The 18,652-nt window shown below is 38.1% G+C and overlaps 1 protein-coding gene across 3 annotated transcripts in view; it reads right to left on the bottom strand.

Moving 5' to 3' along the window:
• Positions 1-614: 614 nt before the first annotated feature.
• med24 (mediator complex subunit 24) overlaps positions 615-18,652 on the bottom strand; it is a 52,299-nt gene continuing 34,261 nt past the window's right edge. For all 3 annotated transcript variants that reach the window (XM_039739744.1, XM_039739746.1, XM_039739745.1), the window contains exons 16-26: positions 18,164-18,246; positions 17,523-17,701; positions 17,267-17,366; positions 17,003-17,178; positions 16,650-16,914; positions 13,268-13,449; positions 12,849-12,942; positions 11,129-11,228; positions 4,681-4,761; positions 1,959-2,107; positions 615-975 (exon numbers count right to left, since the gene is read on the bottom strand). In XM_039739744.1, the coding sequence (XP_039595678.1) occupies positions 859-975; positions 1,959-2,107; positions 4,681-4,761; positions 11,129-11,228; positions 12,849-12,942; positions 13,268-13,449; positions 16,650-16,914; positions 17,003-17,178; positions 17,267-17,366; positions 17,523-17,701; positions 18,164-18,246 (1,526 nt within the window). In that variant the 3' untranslated portion in view covers positions 615-858. The remainder of the gene's footprint in view (positions 976-1,958; positions 2,108-4,680; positions 4,762-11,128; positions 11,229-12,848; positions 12,943-13,267; positions 13,450-16,649; positions 16,915-17,002; positions 17,179-17,266; positions 17,367-17,522; positions 17,702-18,163; positions 18,247-18,652) is intronic.

Below are 18,652 nucleotides of genomic sequence, written 5' to 3'. Positions count from 1 at the left end.
ACAGACCCCTTATTCTCAGTCAAAATAAATTTAGGTGAATCACTGTTAGTTGAAATTCAAATCGCCCAAAGAAAAGACATTCTCAAATACAGGTCAAAGCAGGCGAACTAAGCATTGAACTACCCTGCTGCCACCCTTAAGTAAACAATAAAGATTATAAACTGGAGACCCTATACAGGACATAGTGCAAGTGGGGGAGTACCTTGTAATGAAAGGGTTCATTGTCCAGAACTGGTTCCTGCCTTGTGCCCACTGTTCCAGCCCCAGTGACCCTAACTGGTTCAAGATGTGTCTAGACAATATATGTATTTATTGATGGTAACAAAGCTGATCTGTACTAAACCACCCCAAGATGGAGGACTGTAGGCAATGGCTGCCACATCTGACTCACTAAGCAACTCTAAATCACCTACTGTCATGTGACTTTGTTTCAACTGTCAAACACATTCTAAATAAACAAATGTATTATACTGTAGTTTCAACCTTGGTATAAACAGTTGTGGGATGGTGCTCACTATTTATAAAATATGCAACTCGAACAGAGAAATGTTCAAAGCAACATTCATTCCCAACTACTGTCGCTAAATAGTTAATCAAAAAATGGATACCCAGGATATACAAAGGCAATGACTTTATTACTTTTTTTTTGTTATAAAATATATGCACATATTTATAAGTCTGGTCCAACATAGTTAGAAAAAAAAACAAAAACCTTTTGGATATATCCACAAAAATCAGGCAGCAAACAGGACATTTTTGAAAAATGGCAAGTACTTCAGTCCCCATGTAATAAGGCATTGACGAGTGAAAGTTGGCTATGCTGGTGATGTCCCAAAACAACAGTAAGGTCCCATGGTTTTATAATGCAGCAATGGCTTTTGCGGCCACCCTCCGACCCAATGGAAGACTTAAGTCTGTTATCGCCAAGACCACTTTCGGTTTTGCCAGTGCAGGCAATTTCACCAACTCCGACACCTGAGAAGCAAACACAGGAGACAGCTGAGTTGTAATCAACACCCAGAGTTTTTACTCCTTTGGAAAGAAGAAAGAATGGAAGTCACCACCAACATAATGTTTGCTAGCCTTCCCCTTTATTCCAGAATTCTTTCCTTCATTTATTGTTTTCTCACACGTGCTCTTGAGACATTTGCTATTTATGAGAGAGATGAGTGTATTAACTAGAAAAGAACAGAAGGGGCTGACATAGCATTTCTCATATGCCAATCAAAGACAACCTTAAATGGCAGGCTCTTATGGAAGTGAAAAAGCTGAAGGTGAACAACTTGAAGACCTAGACAGTATGAGATACAAAAGAATTGGGTGCATGATTGTGTGGCACATACAGTAAAGGTGCTGTAAGGAAGAAACTTTTAGTGCTTCTTCAGCCTTAACCCATTAAAATTTTAAGGGGTTGTCTACAGTCAGAATAGTAAGACCCAACTTTGAATACATGGGGATTGGACGAGGATGGAGTAAATCAACACAGACGGTGTCATTAGAAAAATTGGGGGGGGTGGGGGGAGAAGTTCTACTACTTAGCTGATGTGTTAAGTGCAAATGGAAGTGTAGTCTTTGCTAGAATTTTTTTTTTTTTTATTTCTGAACATCATCATCTTTAATTAGGCACAATAGTTGCTTTAAACTGTTTCCCAAGACACAACTAAAATATACATTATACAACAGCTGTTTTATGAACTGAGAAACTGCCCAACATTATTTGCCCACCTTATTTAATGAACGATGCTGTCCAGATTGCTGAATTGCATTAACTAGTGGTGAAATTTACTTCATATGGACAACTTCTTTTTCATATATATTTCATTTCTGAAATAGGTGTATTTCACCATGACAAATTCTATTACAATATGACAAAAAGCATTCTTAGGCTCATAACAAAGATACTGTTCTCTCCAACATGATTGAAAAATGATATAAAAGCCATTTGTTCACTGACTTACCATGGTAAAAGGCATAAATTGCAGGATGCTACCCCGGCTGCCCTGTTCCAAACACTCAACACATTCTTCCATGAAATTCTGTACAAACTGAGTATGTGGACCAGCAGTCTTTGAGCCCAGAATGGAGGAAATCAGTAAGAAAAGGTTTGCTGAAGAGACAAAGGAAGTCACAAAAATTAGAAATGCCATCTTCCATCAACAGTTCTCTCAAATTTACCTTCAAAAACCAGAATGAAAAAATAAGTGCCAACAATAAAAAATAAGAATTGAAAAATACAACTTTGCAATCTCTTGATTTTTTAAAATGGATATTTGCAGCTCGGCCAGAGGTGAACAGGCCCGAAAATGACATGTTTCAGTTTTGTGATACAGAACTGATCGATATTATACCAGGTACAAAAAAAGTGGAAAAACCTCTCTATATTTAGCTGAGTTTAGCAACGTTTGGAATAATAAAAATTGAAAGTGGGAAACCACAAGACAACAAAGTTGCACAATTACTGCTCTGGACGGACTGAAAGTATTAAACAGCATTAAGAAAGCTCTCACCAAGGTACACAGATTACTACTTGACATTAAGGATCATAATGAAGTATTCATATCGGTTGATTTTAATTCTCAGTAAATTTTTTGTCTTATTGATTCCGCAGAGTTTCTCAAAATTGTCAAAGATACTGCACACTCTGATATACTTCTAAAGTTTCATTTAATTGCCATTAAAATTATTAATGCGATAATCTTTGCTGAAAATTAAACCATTACAGATACTTTTATTATTTTTGATCATTTTCCTACTCTTGTCAATAAATACTAATACTAAGTAAGGAGGCACTATTAGGAATCTACATGTTATTAATACAAAAAGATTCAATCAATCAATCAATCAACATTTATTTATATAGCACATATTCATACAAAAAAATGTAGCTCAAAGTGCTTTACAAAATGAATAGAAAAATAGAAGACACAATAAAAAATAAACATAAGTCAACATTAATTAACATAGAATAAGAGTAAGGTCCGATGGACAGAAAAAACAAAAAAAAACTCCAAAGGCTGGAGAAAAAAATAAAATCTGTAGGGGTTCCAGACCAAGAGACCGCCCAGTCCCCTCTGGGCAATCTACCTAACATAAATCAAACGGTCCTCTTTGTATTTAGGGTTTTCATGGAAGGACCTGATGATGATGGTCACGTAGACTTCTGGCTTTCAGTCCATCAATGTTGGTGCATCATGATGCTTTGAGTAGGTGGAGGTGGCGCAGGCCGCCACCACAAAGAAACCGATTCATTAAAAAGATTAAAAAGATTCATTACCATTCTGAGAATTTTACACCTGAGCTTTGAAACTAATAACAATATAGATGCCGTGACATCTTTGAAACAGGGATTTTGATAAAGTAATTAAATATTGTTAAATAATACTATGCATGCTTAAATTACAACAATGAAAACTGAAGTGTAAAAACAGAACAATCGATCTTGATGGACTGAAAGTATTACACAGTGCAAGACAGCTCTCGGTCGGCATGGTGGCGTAGTGGTAGCGCTGCTGCCTCGCAGTTAGGAGACCCGGGTTCGCTTCCCGGGTCCTCCCTGCGTGGAGTTTGCATGTTCTCCCCATGTCTGCATGGGTTTCCTCTGGGCACTCCGGTTTCCTCCCACAATCCAAAGACATGCAGGTTAGGTGGATTGGCGCTTCTAAATTGGCCCTAGTGTGTGCTTGGTGTGTGGGTGTGTTTGTGTGTGTCCTGCGGTGGGTTGGCACCCTGCCCAGGATTGGTTCCTGCCTTGTGCCCTGTGTTGGCTGGGATTGGCTCCAGCAGACCCCCGTGACCCTGTATTCGGATTCAGCGGGTTTGAAAATGGATGGATGGATGAAGACAGCTCTCTAAGACACTGAAAATATTAACAGAGCTCATGTTTTATTTAGAACAATAATTAACTTTATAAAGAGGAAAAGCTAAATGTCGGACAACCACCCAATATTACAAATAATTGCTTTATAGATTTTTAAATATCAAGCTAGATGCCATGTGGTAGAAATAATGTTTAGTTACTTATACTAAGTTTATGTTTGATGGCTTTGTTCTTTGCTGGTGTGTTTTTAACGTTACATTGTGGTCAAACCCTACAACTTGCTGAAAAGACAAATGTCACTCAGGGGACAATAAAGCTGAATTAAACTGAAGGTTTTAAGAGCTTTGCATGTCTAAACCTGTGGAACAGACAGTGGTAATGTACAAATCTGAAAACAAAAAGAAATCGAGCTGTAAATAGAAAAGTTTAGTTTGGCTATTTAAGAGTAACACAATATGTAATTTAACCTTACATACTTTATCCAGTAAAATTGACCGCTTACAGCTGTTAAATACACTGCAAATGCATATCTATCTGCAGCTTCTCCAATTCACTTCTACCAAAAAGATTTGTGTCCTTAGTCAAGACACGAAGAACCAAGTTATCTGTGCTTCTAGGCTCATGAGATCCAACTTCAGTCAGAGAAAATTGTTGCCTCCTTAAATAAAGTGTATGGAACATACAACACAAATAAGGGCACAATTTCAGGTTCTGACAATGATTACCATGATGCTTGCATGCACCTCCTCACCCCATCACTTCTCAAAACCAAACACCATTTACCTTAAGATTCGTGCTGACCATATAATGAGCTCAAATTATGAGCATTGCTTGAGAAGTATAATAAATATGGGGCTACATACCCAAAACTCTGTTCAATGGATCCCGCATGTTGACAGTGTGAAGCTGGGAGGCAGAGAGTGAGCTACTCATGGATCGGTCACCTATATGAAGAAATAGAATGTAATTTAATGACAGGAAGCATTCCTATGCGCCATTCTAGCCTTAACAGCTACCCTAGGGAAATTATCTGGCAAGCAGAGAATTACTATTTAATTTTGATCGTTAATGACAATAACAGAATAAATAAGAGGAAATACGTCAAGACAAATTAGTGAAATTTTCCCTGAAGTCTATCAGGGCAATTATGCCTCAGCGCCGCCTGTAAGGAGGGGAAGTTTATGGTAGAAATGTAAACTTGTGATAAAAAAAGATTAAGGCTGCTAATTCCATTTTTTTCCATTCATTTCCCTGATTTCTAAATCTTGGGCTGTTCTTACCTGAATAGCTCATTAAATCCATGAAGTGTTCTGGTATATGACACTTTAGATTGTGTAATTTTGACTTTGGGAAATTCCTTCTCCTTACTTTCAGGGTGCAGTCCATACTGCTCTGAGTTTTCTTTATACTCCCTTCAAGGGACCCATTTAACAGCACAATAGGTTGTTTAAACAAACAACAAGCTCAGGCAGGAAATGGACTGCAAGTAAAATCCACCCAATTAAAACAGATTTTTATCTGCAGTCCCCTGCACAGAAGACAGGAGCAGAAATAAATTTCACACTGAGGACTGAGACATGGCAAAAGAAGAAAAATGAAAAAGCTTCCTCTTGCATTTGCATTAAAGCTCTTCATATTACAATGCACTGTAAAATATTAAAGTAAAAAGCATTACACCCCCTTCTTCCAAAAGAATTTTTTTTGGAATGCTGCCTGTCTGACACACAAGAGGATTACTCAACACAGTTGCCGCTGCCTTTTTTTCACAAAGCAGTGTGGATAACACTGCGTATAGTTGCTAAACACTGGGATTTCAGAAAACGCACAAGGGTTTAGCAACAGCTGATGTGGATTAAATGAATGCATTTTTGGCAGCTTTTGACGCATTAATATATCTATTCTGTAAAGTAGCAATTTCTGACAGAAATGAAAATTTACAACATCAAACATAATTTTCTCTCACCATAAACTTTCTTCTCTCCTTGGCTGTAAAAGCATAACAAATTACTATGACAGTTCAAATTTTAAACAGCTTAATGTTGTACACTGCCGAGTAAAAATGAGGACACTTGCAACACCAAACAATGTATTTTAACAATAAGAAGGTACAGTATACATGTCAAAAATAAGTGAAATGTTTTTGTGAATTTACCATTATTTACCATTATCAAATTTACACTCATTTCATGCTTTATTAAGACTATATGCCCATAAATATAAAAAGCCTGCTCCTCCAAACAGCCAAAAAAAAAAAAAGTAACTCAGCTTACTGTGGATTCAGAAAGTATTCAGACCCCCTCACTTTCTGCAGACTTTGTGTTGCAGATTTAGTTTTAAATAGAAAAATTTGCCATCTTTGAACATCAGTCCATACTTAATACTTCATAATGACAAAGTCAAAACATGTTTTCAGAAAGGTTTGTACATTTGCTAAATGCAAAATTTCAAGTCTCTTTGTAGAAGCCTCTTTAGCAGCAATTCCAGTTTTGAGTCTTCCTGGGCAGGTTTATCCCATTCGTCATGGCAGATGCTCTCAAATCTCTATTAGATTGAATGGGTGTCTATAAACTGTCATCTTCAGGTCTCTCTACACTTGATCTATGGGATGCGAGTCTGGACTTTGGCTGGGCTACTCAAAGACTTGCTCGAAGTCACTCCAGCATTGTCTTGGCTGTATGCTTCAGATCATTGTGGTGCTAAATGGGGAAGTGTCGCCCCAGTCTAAGGTGCCGTGCACTCTGGAGCAGGTTTTCTTCAAACATTTCTGTATTTGGCTGCATTTATCCTTTCCTCATTCTGACCAGTCTCTCTGCCTCTGTTGCTGAGAAGCACCCCTCATATCATGATGCTGGATCCAAAATACTTCACTGTTGGGATGCTATTAGGTAGATGTCGAGAATATCCTGGTCTTTGACAATATGTGGCTTGGACTTCTACCCAAAGAGTTTAACTTCTGCATGTTGCCATTCCCTCCCATAACCTTAGATCCTCTTCCTCCATCCGTCTGACCGTCCCTCTCGCCTATCTAACCACCATGGGGAGCACAACTCAGCACAGTTCTGCTCCCAAGCTCTGGAACTCCTACCCACTAAGCTTAAAAATATTGAATCATTTTCAACTTTCAAATGTAAACTTAAAACCCATCTGTTTAAAATGTCTTTTTCTTTATGATTAGAGTGGCTTTGTTTGGTTTAAATTTTCATATTTTCTGATGTTTCAAGTTTTGTTTATAATGTGCTTTTTTATTTATTGTTTGTTGGGTGTCCTTAAGTGCTTAGAAAGGCACCTTGTAGAAATAAAATGCATTATTATTATGATTGAAATGCCTTTTCACAAACTCCAACAAGGCTGTCATATGCTTTTAACTCAAGAATGGCTTCTGTCTAGCTGCTCTAGAATAAAGGACGATTGGTGGAGTGCTGCTGAGGTGATTGTCCTTCCAACAGGATCTCCCATCTCAGCAGAGGACTCCTGAAGCTCTGTTAAGAGTTACCAATGTATTTCTTGGCCACCTCCCTGACTAAAGCCCTTCTTGCCTGGTTACTCAGTTTGGCCAGATGTCCAGAGCAGACTTCAAACTTCTTCCATTTCACAATTAATTAAGCAACTGTGCTCCTGGGTAATAAAGGTGAGAATGTAGTATAGCAGTAGAATTCCATCTTTGTTTACAGACGTCACCTTTAAACTCAGCTGTTCATGTTTTTCACTCATGTTTAATTCTGCTTTTGCAGATGCCTTTACTATCATTGCATCTCATTAAAGTCAACATACAGAACACAACAAAAACTGACTGTTTTGTCTCCCTTTATAATTAAAACAGGTTCAAATGGTATGTTTGTTGTCAGAGGAGATAAGTTAATTAAAAAAACGTGATGTGCCTAGCACATAAGTTTCCGTATATCACATACAACACACTGCAAATTTAACAATAAAACACAGCTTGTCAATATTTTATGTGCAATAATAATGAAAGAATACATTCTTGACGTGAAAAAAAGACATCTTCTCCTTCCCTAATAGCTCTGGTGTTGAGTACAAATGCAAACAAAAAAAAAAAAATCACATTACTATCATTCTTGCAGAACAAAATGTACTGAAGTGACTTTAACATTGCTAAGAACCATACTGGTATCATTCAGATTGAGTTATGATGTTCACAGCCTCATATCCACATACACACTCAGACAGACTATGGACATGGTGAACTTGTATTCAGTAGCACTTAAAACTTACCTAAATGCACTGAAAACGTAAAGTTTAAAATATATACTGTACACACACACAAACATATATATATATATATATATATTTATATATATGTATGCTGAACACACGCTGAGGAGATGCGGTCTGATCAGCTGCTGTGTTTGTGCTGCTGCTACCAAGCTATGTGTCAATCATTTAAAAGCCTGTACAGCAGCTGTCCTTTCGTCTCACGTGACACTGTAGTCTCTCTCGCGGGACGTCAAATTGTTTTCCGAGAAGATCACGTATTGTCTTCTTCCAAGCCTTCCAAGATTCTTTTTTATAATAGATATATATATATGTGTATATGTAAATACTAGCCATGTGTGCCCAACTACGTTGCGCGTGTTAAAGTTGTCTGTGAAGGGCTCCCTGTTTAAACGCGGCTGCCAGTCGTGAACTGGGCCCTTCGTCGCACAGCATTATGATTTTTTATAAGGGAAACAAAATTACAAAAGAAAACCCTTGGACATTGATTCGATAGGAACGGCCTACTCGGAATCACTGTCCGAATAGTAATTATATAGTGGTGTAGGAGCATTTCTGCTTCTGTCTGTTCACAGTCCGTCTCATTTTCACAACGCTATCGTTTCCTCTCACGATGTCTTCTCAACCTTTCTCCAATCTCGCAGGTTGCTTTGTGGAAATCCAAAGAGTAAGGCAATATACACGGAGCAATGGTTGTAAAAGGGGGACACATAGTTATCCAGGCTCTTTAAAGCATAAATAGGGATCACTTCACTGACATGTGAGCAAGCCACGGTACAACTGTAAGTCGCGCAGCACTCGCCAGCGACAACGTAACAATAATAAATTCCAGAACATGCTGTTACGTTGTCATTCATTTTACCCACTGTCTTTCTTTCATTCATATGTTACGTAGGCACGTACCTTTTATCTTCGGCATTCTCATTCTCTAACCAGGCCTCAGGAGCTAACCAGCGTAACACTGTCCACCACTCCTTTCGTTATTCCGGCACATTGTTGACATCCGTGAGTAACAACAACGTACTAAACTGGAAGGTGGTCTAGGCATGTGTGGAATTCGCGGACAAACAAAGAGCAAGATCTAAATGAAGATCTCTTTAGTTAATTTAAAGCACAACAATTTGTTTAGTTTGAATGTCTGTGTTTTGAGGTGCGACTGGATTACTACAGTCTTCAGTAGTATAAGCCTGGAGGAGATTCTTAATGCAATGCCTATGTTTTAGCTGTCTCTCTACTGCCATCTAGTGCTTCTTCTTCTAATTCATTCGCGGACAAACAAAGATCAAGATCCAAATGAAGATTATATATAGAGATATATGGTTAAGATAGTTACACTATAGTTAAGATGAGAGCTGGAGAAGGGTTATCTGACTCAAGTCAAGTAAACCAGGTGACAAAAACCTGCAATCCATTTGGCTGTTTAGCAGAGCTACTGAATCGCAAAGCTACAGAGGTCTGCAGCTGGACCCATCTCAAAAAGACACCTGTTAAGGTGTGCAGTTTAAAAGAATGCTAGATGGACAGAGATGGGACAGTCTTTTTGTTCTTTAAATTCCATGGGGTCAAAATACACTATTGACTCAATTCTCATTACAACTCTATGGTGACTGTAGGAAACTGAAACTGATTTTCATATTTTAAAAATTTTATTTTTTGTCAGAAAATTGCATGGTTTTTATGTTGTGTAGAGCCACCTGGATGACTATATCCCAGCAAAAGTTAGAACATTTTAGAACAAGCAGTTGAGATATCTGCCCGGAATGCTGAGACCAAAGTACAATTATAACTTCTGAAAAAACTGACCTGTCTTCTTCAAACAAGTTGTATCATGTTTTGAATTGTTACAGGCGCCAGGATTCTTGATTTTTTTTGTTCAGTTTGGTCCAGTACTTATAACCATATACTTAAAAAACAGTTTTACCTATGTAAAATAACCAGCTTAGAGGATATTAAATTAAATAGGTGTTTTACAATCTGCTCCATTTAGTCATTGGACCTGGCATATTGATTTGAATATTTTTTGCACAGGTTGTTTTTGAGACACAATTTATTTACATGCATGAACACATGAAGGACTGTGCACATGTGCACACACACACTCTCGAAGATATTTATATGTGAACAAAAGCTGACATTGCTTGCCCGACTTTAACATATGCTTCATGACGACGAGAAAGAAATGAGCTCATGCACATGAGCTCATGCACACACACACACACACACATTTCCCTAGTTAAGCAACCTGTATATCTGCGCAGCTTGTTTATTTCATTTGACCTATGGTGCTTAATTTAAAAAATAAATATTTAACATTTTTTTTATTCTATTTCCTGTTCATTTTACTCTACAATTTGTACATAATAAATATATAAGTAAATGTACTTGGTTCTATATTGTACAAAAAATTGGTTTTATTGAATTGTAAAATCTTCCATTGAGTGGTTTCCTACAGTATCATTAAAGTACAATTGACGTGGAAGTACTGCATGGGCCATTCCGTACCATTTTTTGTTTTTATTTCAAAGCTATATCAAACCTCATCGTTTCCCCATTTACTTTTCCATCCTGCTAAAGATGGCAGCTTTTATTGGATTTATGTCTTTAGTTCGACATCAATTTGTTTGTGGAATTTGTTTCGAGTTGTCCTTGTACGGCACAAGCTCTTTCCCTTATAAATCGTCATTTATTAGACAAGGCAGAACACTGTTGACCAAGGCATTTTAACCACTGATCAGCATCATCTGGTAAACTGGAGTGTGATTGTTGTAGTACTTTGTTCTGTGCCGACTTCACCAATTATTTGGGTGGGTTTTGTAAATAATGTATGTTACTAGGTATTGTATTTGTAAAGTTTACTTAAAAAACTGTATATATTTTGGACTTTACCTTCGCGTGGTATGTGCTGGACTAGGCTGGGTGTTGTCTTGTCATGGCATCCCGCCTTTTGAAATAAATCAGTGTTTTTGATAGTGTGAATCTTACATCTGCTACATAACATGCACAAACACTCAGAGTATATGCAGAGAAAAATTAGAAGCTGAAGCCACACTTTTAACAGGCTTAATAAAGACCACTGACCTGGGCTGGAAAGGACATTGGTGTCTTCTTCATTTGAACTCAAAAGTCTCATTAGCTTAGAGGGCTGTGTATCATCCAGTGGAAATAATGTGTTATAATCCTGAAATCAACATCAAAGAAACTGTTAATGGTATCTCTACAGTTAATGTTAACTCTACGAGCAGCTAGAGCACAGCCACCTGACACAACTGGGTCTCCAGCATCTTCCTTCATACTGATTTTTTCCAATTTTTGCCGTCTCCCAAATAAAGCCTGATGTAGCACTAAAAAAACATAAAAGTAATGGAAGGCTGGTACATAAAAGCAAGATAAACAACTCCATTGAAAAATATCACTTGTTATGCAAAAGCCTGAATAGTCAATTGAGTGAACAGACTTTGGACAGGAAAGAACAGGACACAGCTTCACTTCTTGGTCTGTAATAATGATAGTCCTATCTGTCAAATGGAAGAGATTTACAGCTAGGATTGTAGTGAAATATAGCAAACCCTAAAGAACACGCAGCATATAGATACTTGTTTGATTCCCTCCAAGTTTGTGTTGGTTTACTTCATTGATATGGGTTTCCTCTCATTATTTAAAACCATTCTTCATGACTCTACAGCGGCCTATCATAAGTGAGCATAGTTAAGGGTCTCTGATAGTATTTTAGTTTCTGCTTTGTTTTGGGATCCCCTTATCTTCAGAAAATAGATACATCTATACCAGTGTTAATGTTAATTTAGCTTAATTGTACAGTATTTAATAGATATGAACACCTATGCCAAAGTTATTGTGTGGTGGTATTAATAAAGAATATAAATCCAAACTCTCTGAGGTGGAAGGTGGCTAGTAAAGAATTTGTAACAGAGTTCATATTTAGAATCCACATGCATACCCTACCCATATAGACTAAATTGAGCTTAAAGTGTATAAAGAATTAGGAAAGTCTCAGACCTACTGTATGTAGCAAGCAGTTTAATTAAATTGGGCAAAGAGGTTTTAATTTAAAACTGGACAAAAGAACAGGATTTTCCCTGGCAAAAATTAATTCTTACTTGAAGAATTGTTGAGTTATTAACAGCAGAGATTGTGGTGAGGTTCACTCTTTTTTTTTGCAGTGCACACCTAACTGAACATCAACCAAACAAATGTCAGGCTTGGGCAAAAAGCTGGATGGTCATCTTTAGTTACAACACATGGATAAAAATATCAGTTACATTATTGAACAATGTCAGGGTGCCCCCAGAGAGAATGCACACTGGCCCTGCCCGGCCAGCATGTCAAAAATGCAAGGGCTATTGATTCATGGATGGAATCAGTTAAGGAAGCCAGCCTAAAACAACAAAGCCATAGAAACAAAAAAGCTCCACATTGCTACAATTAACATTGGAACATTAACCATTTGAAATCATGAGCTTCACTCATGTGTCTCTGAATCAATATTTTTTGAAATCGATGACAAAAGTCCCAATGGAAAGTCAAAACAATGGTGGCAAGACACACATTAACATATGAAAACCATCAGCCTACATCGAGAAGATACATGCAATCGTGCAAAGTAGCATTCCAAGATCCAAACAGCAGACCCTGCGTCTATGTGGGTCAACGCTTAGAAGAAAGAAGTTAGTTATAGCAAGTATAGAAGAGATACATTACAGTACACTGAGGTGGATTAGGGTTATCTTAATGACTTACACAAACTGCGTTTCTGAGTATTAATGGAATGTGAAAGACTTACCTCAATATCCTCTCTCTGTCTTTTGCGCTGTCTGGCTGAAGCCTGGCTTCTACTGTGAGAGGCAAAGGAGCTTAGAGCACACCAGACAGCAAGTCTATAAATAAATTAAAAAAAAAAATTATTTATATGCTATCATCAAATTCTTTGCCAAACAATTAACAATAAAGAAATTCAAGTTTATTAACTATTGAGCACGTTGAGTAGTGAGAAAAGTGCTATATAAATGCAAAGATTATTATTAGTCCCTAGAATATTTAGGTGCTTATCTAAATACTTAAAATTAACTTTAAGATGTTCAAATAAGGCATTTACTGGATAACTCATCTGCCCCATTTCAGAATTTCAAAATAATACCAATGTCTAATCTTTCACAGTCTGTTTCAGATAAAGTCCAAAACTACTTGTTGCTAACCACTTACTTAGCCAAGGACTTGCCAGGAGGATCAAGAAGACTTTGCCACTTAGAGGAGTTGGTGAGAAGGGCAGGTAGGATGTGTCCCAAAAGGGTGAGAGAAATCTGGTGCATGTCTAAACAGAAAATGCTGTACAGCAGCTCCACTGCACGCAGTGTGTATTCCTGCCTCGTCTCCTTCAACAGCTCCTGCAGGTAAAATTTATAGTTTTCAAACAGAAATCTTATGAAATCTTCTCTTTGCCACCAACTTACCATAAAATATACTCTCTATAGGTGACACGAATTAAACAGGTCATCTACAGGTCATGTTCTAACACAAAAAAGCTACTTTCAAACATTTTATCAAAGTGCTTGGGAGTAATAAATCTTGAGCAATTAAGCTGCAAGTTGGCAAGCACTAGCAAATTAAAATGTATTCTATATACGAGGTGTGGCAGAAAAGTAATGAGACTGATTTTTTATTTACCAAAGTTTTTATTTTTTTCTAACATCAATGTTATCCCCTTCAAAGAAGTTCCCTTGGGCAGCTACACACCGATGGAGACATTGTTCCCATTGTTGGTAGCAGCGCTGGAAGTCTTCAACTGGTATGGTCTTCAGCATGTCCGTTACACTCTTTTGGATGTTTTCTAAAGTCCCGAAATGACGTCCTTTGAGGACATTTTTCAGTTTAGGAAAAGGAAAAAGTCACACGGACTGAGGTCAGGTGAATAAGGGGGCTAGGGAACCACAGGAATGCCTTTTGAGGTCAAAAATTCTGTTATGGAGAGGGCAGTTTTTCAGCACCATTTTGGCACAGACCTTTCGCATGTGCAAATGTTCAGTCAAAATTTGATGAACGGTAAATCTGTTCAAATTTAATTGTTCACTCAACATTTTTAATGTTAAACGACGTTCTGATCTCACAAGAGTGTTCACATGTTCAATGTTTTCATTGGTTTTCGAAGTTGAAGTCCTCCCTGAACGGTGTTCATCTTCAATGTGTTTTCTGCCTTCTAAAAATGTTTTGTGCCAGCGAAAAACTTGAGCTTGGGATAAAGAATGTTCCCCATAGGCCTGTTTTAACTTTTCAAATGTCACACTTGCCGTTTAATGGCACAACGTTGCTCCAAATTCCGCTGTTCCATTTTGAGTGACGCACAACCAAAAACACAACTTCGCTAATAGCAGTCACAAAAATCACGTAGTTAACGGAAGGAGTTGAAACTCGCACTGAGCGCAGCATTGCCAGACCGCTTGCAGTGTTGCCAGTCTCATTACTTTTCTGCCACACCTTGTAAAGAGTAAAATTGTACAAGATATAAGTTTTGTAAAGTATACAAAACATGGCAATCAAAGAAAAAATAAAAACTTCAATAACATCAACTCTGAACTTGCAGTATAGGACCAAGGAGTGATAAACCCCTATGCAGCTGGCCTTCCAGCTATTTACCTTTAATCAATTAACCAAGAGATGTTTAAATGCACAGTAGAAACTGCATTGCCACTATTGTGTATATGGTTCACAGCATCTTACTTTTGTGACTTTCAGGGCATCACCTCAAATTAACATACCATGGAATAGGATCTCCACAAGCATTTGTAAGTCTTAAGGTAAATGGAGGAGGACCAGTGCATATTGTCCATAGACAGTGAACCTCTGCATTTCATGTCATGCATAGAAAGGCTGTTTCAGCCTTCATATCCAGGGTTTATAGTACATTTACATATATATACATAATTACTTAGCAGATTCTTTTATCCAAAGTGATTTACAAAAGAGATCAACATATTGAAGTAAACATTGATTATGTTGATGGGCAGTCTGGGGGGATTGTTTAGGAACAAGTCTTATAGGACAAGGTTACAAAATTTATCATCACAAGGGGCGAGATCAGAAAAAAATTCAAGCAAGTTACAATTCTTAGATAGTAAAATGTAACAGCTAATTTTAGACAAACATTCACAGTCTCCAAATGCATCTTAAACACATTGAGGGAGTCAGAATTCAGAATGCACATGCGCAGCTCATTTCACCAACTAGGAGCTTTACACAGAGCCTGGAATGAGAGTTAATACAGTGTAGAGGCAGATCACCAGATGGCGTTCATCAGCAAACCTAAGTGTTTGAGAAGGAGCACAGGATCTCACAAGTGTCTCCACATACTGTATAGTGTATATAGGTTCAGATCCATTGACAACTCTATGGGCAAGCATCAAGGTTTTGAACGTAATATGTGTAGCTATAGGGCGCCAATATAGTGATCTGAGGAAAGTAGTGACATGTGTCCACTTCAGCTAATTAAACACCAGACATGCTTTTGCATCTTAAACCATCCGCAGCAACTTGGTGGCAGATGCCGATACTAAGACCTGCAGTAAGTTGCAGTAGTCCAGACGTGTCAAGACCAAAACCTGGACATGGTATTATGCTGCATATGGTTACGGTGTGATCTTGTGAATAGTATATAGAATGAATACGCAAGATCGAAGGACCATTGAAACACAGTCCCTGAAAGACAGCTAGTCATTAAACACCACCCCAAGGTTGCATAGTGACTTGGCAGGCATTTGTGATAATGAGCCAAGGTGAACAGAGATGAGGTGCTGAACAGACGGGCAAACTGAATTGACAAGATGGTGTGTCTTTGCCAAGTTGAGCTGGAGATGGTGTTTCTTCAACAAGGTCAAATTATCAGCGACGTGATCAGAGATTCTAACGGATAACCTTGTGGTTCTTTGGAGGAAATGACAGGGAGAGCTGCTTATCATCAGCACAGCATTGATAAAAGAAACCATTAAACTGGTTGACCATAATAGGACTCAGTCAGGAGGTGTACAGGAAGAAGAGGAGAAGGCCCAGGCCTGATTCTAGGGGCACCCTGGTGCACCCTTGACATCTCTCCACACCAGGACACACAGTAGGAAGGGCAGTCCTAGTGATGCCTAAGTCAGAAAGGACAGTAGTACTGTCTCATGTATAGAATAAACTGAAATGCTTACTTTGCAAAGTATCGTTAACATAAACTATTGTTTTCTGATAAGATAAATGAGAACGTAGGAAGTAACTTTCAACAGGGCTTTGTTTTACTCAAGGTAACAGATTTCTGGTTTATGGGTCTAAGAAAAATGACGGCAAGGCGAAAGAAGTTCATTAGACTCATGCAGGCTTATTCTTGCCAGAATGTGTCCAATTTACCCAAGGTGGAATAACTAAACAAAATAGTGAAGATGGGGTGAAAAAAGCAATACCTAACAGGCAAAAATGTAATTATCTTGTTATATGACTGAGCAGGAATCATTCAGCTGGTGCTACCCAAAGAAATCAGACATATGAAATGTGTATTACATTGATAAACTACAATCACAGCCACCTTAACTTTAAACACTTCAGGCTGTAGGCCTACCTTCACAAGGTTGTTGGTGAACCAGTAAACGCCACCCATATGGAGTAGACTCTCTAGCAGGTGTAAGGCTTGACTGTCCACCCAGCCTCTGTCTAAGACTTTGGTGAACTGCTTAGTCAGTGCCTCCCTGATTGGCTCTCGTGGAGGCAGCAAATTCCTGTATGGAATAGGATCCAACCCTTCCATTGGGAACTTAATTGAGTTACCAGTCTGCTGGAACACATCAGCACACATCCTCTCCAGAATTGAGCTCATGATGACCACCCTGAAATTAAGAAAGCTCAACAATTGATGCAGTATTCAAAACAAGTACGTTAAAACTTAAAAACAGCAGCCCAACAGCACCTCCCTACCTCTCACTGTAGAACTGCAATGTACTCTCCCCATAGAAAGGTGTCATGAGCTGTCGGATCATGAGTTGGGGTTTTTCTCTTTCGTCAAGCCCCAGCATTCTGACATGTGCCACTAGCCAAGCCACTGCACAGATAGCCATGCTGCATACCTTCCCTTTTATGTTATCTGTGATTTTCTGAAAAAGCAGCGGAATAAAAAAAATTGCTAAAATATACAGAAAACGTTTCCAAGGTTTGGTCTTTTGCCCCCTGCTCCTCTGATACCTGCACGGATTCCATTGTTAATACGCCATTCTCCCAGGCATTGAGAATCTCCAGTATGGCAGCTGGTATAGTCAGGCATACCTCATGACATTTCATTTGCCTTAAAGCAAAGAAGAAAACTATTACTTTCATTCCTTAGTATCAAAAAAGCACCAAAGCACAGTCTGCATAAGATTTAGGATAAAACATGGCTACCAAGCAAAAACAGAAAAGCACCACCATCATCATCAATGCAGCTTCCCAATAAATAACTTACACAAGCTTCATCTCTGCACTGCTATTCAGCAGGGCTACCAGACCTTCAACTTTCCCTGGATCTAGTCTAAAGCATGGATGATCTGGGTTTAAAATCTTCCCCTCCTCTGGCATGCAGGACTGAAGCCATGTCTCAAAGAAAGGCGTCTCCCCCAAAGGACTTGGCTCAGAGAGGATTACCTGAAGGAAATGAGGGGTAATCAGAGTGAGATTAGAAACAGGGGATCGGTGCCGAAACACCCAAAACTCTTCTCTTTCTCTTGCTTGTATCTGTTCATTAAAAAATGACTTCCTACTGTAGTTCATATGAGAAGATACTAATTTAACCTGCTAGATCATGCATCTGTTGTTGCATTAATGCTAAACTGATCCTGAGGAGAGTAATAATGTGCAAATGTTGTTTTTCCTTATATTAAAAACATACTTTTACTGCATATGTAATCTTAAGTAATTTTTGCTTATTTTGCTTTGTGCATATCTATGAGATGCAGCTGTTGGCAGCCCATGAATTAGAGAAGGAAATGGAATCATGTTGCCACCTAGTGGCTCAAAAATTAAAGTACATCAAAGCAACTTCACCAGTATACTTCTGTCAGTTGGCATGACAAACCAAGTATAACAAAAATCATGTATCAAACCTACCTCAGAGCCATAGGTTTGGACCACATGGCACAGCATAAGAAAAGAGATGTCAAACAACAAAGCTCGGACTGATGCAGGTTTGGCTGGAAAAGAATATCAAGAAAGATCAAACAATGAAGATGACATCTGTACATGGCAAACATCTGGCATTAAGCAGAGCCATTAAAGAAAAATTTCAGAAAGAGAAGAAATAATCTGAAGTCCAAGAGGATTGGGTAAGGGAAGAAAAGGTCAAAAAAGGCGAAGTGCAACAGTGTGGTCAGCTGGTTAAGGGGTCAAATTAGCTGATACACTATTTCCCTTTAAATTTTTATTTATGAACTTATTTTTTATCCTTATATACCTCATTACAACAATCAATTCAAATACAATTACCTAAAAATTGAGCTTTACTTTAAAATAAATGATAAAAAATTACTTCACAAAGAAATTGACATCGCAGTCAGTCTTATTTTAATCCATCAAATTATTTAAAATTATAATATCAAA

The sequence above is a fragment of the Polypterus senegalus genome, chromosome 17 (assembly GCF_016835505.1).
Source record: "Polypterus senegalus isolate Bchr_013 chromosome 17, ASM1683550v1, whole genome shotgun sequence".
In the NCBI taxonomy this organism is placed as follows: Eukaryota; Metazoa; Chordata; class Cladistia; order Polypteriformes; family Polypteridae; genus Polypterus; species Polypterus senegalus.
The sequence above is the reverse complement of the archived record's forward strand: the minus strand, read 5'-3'. Positions and strand labels throughout refer to the sequence as shown.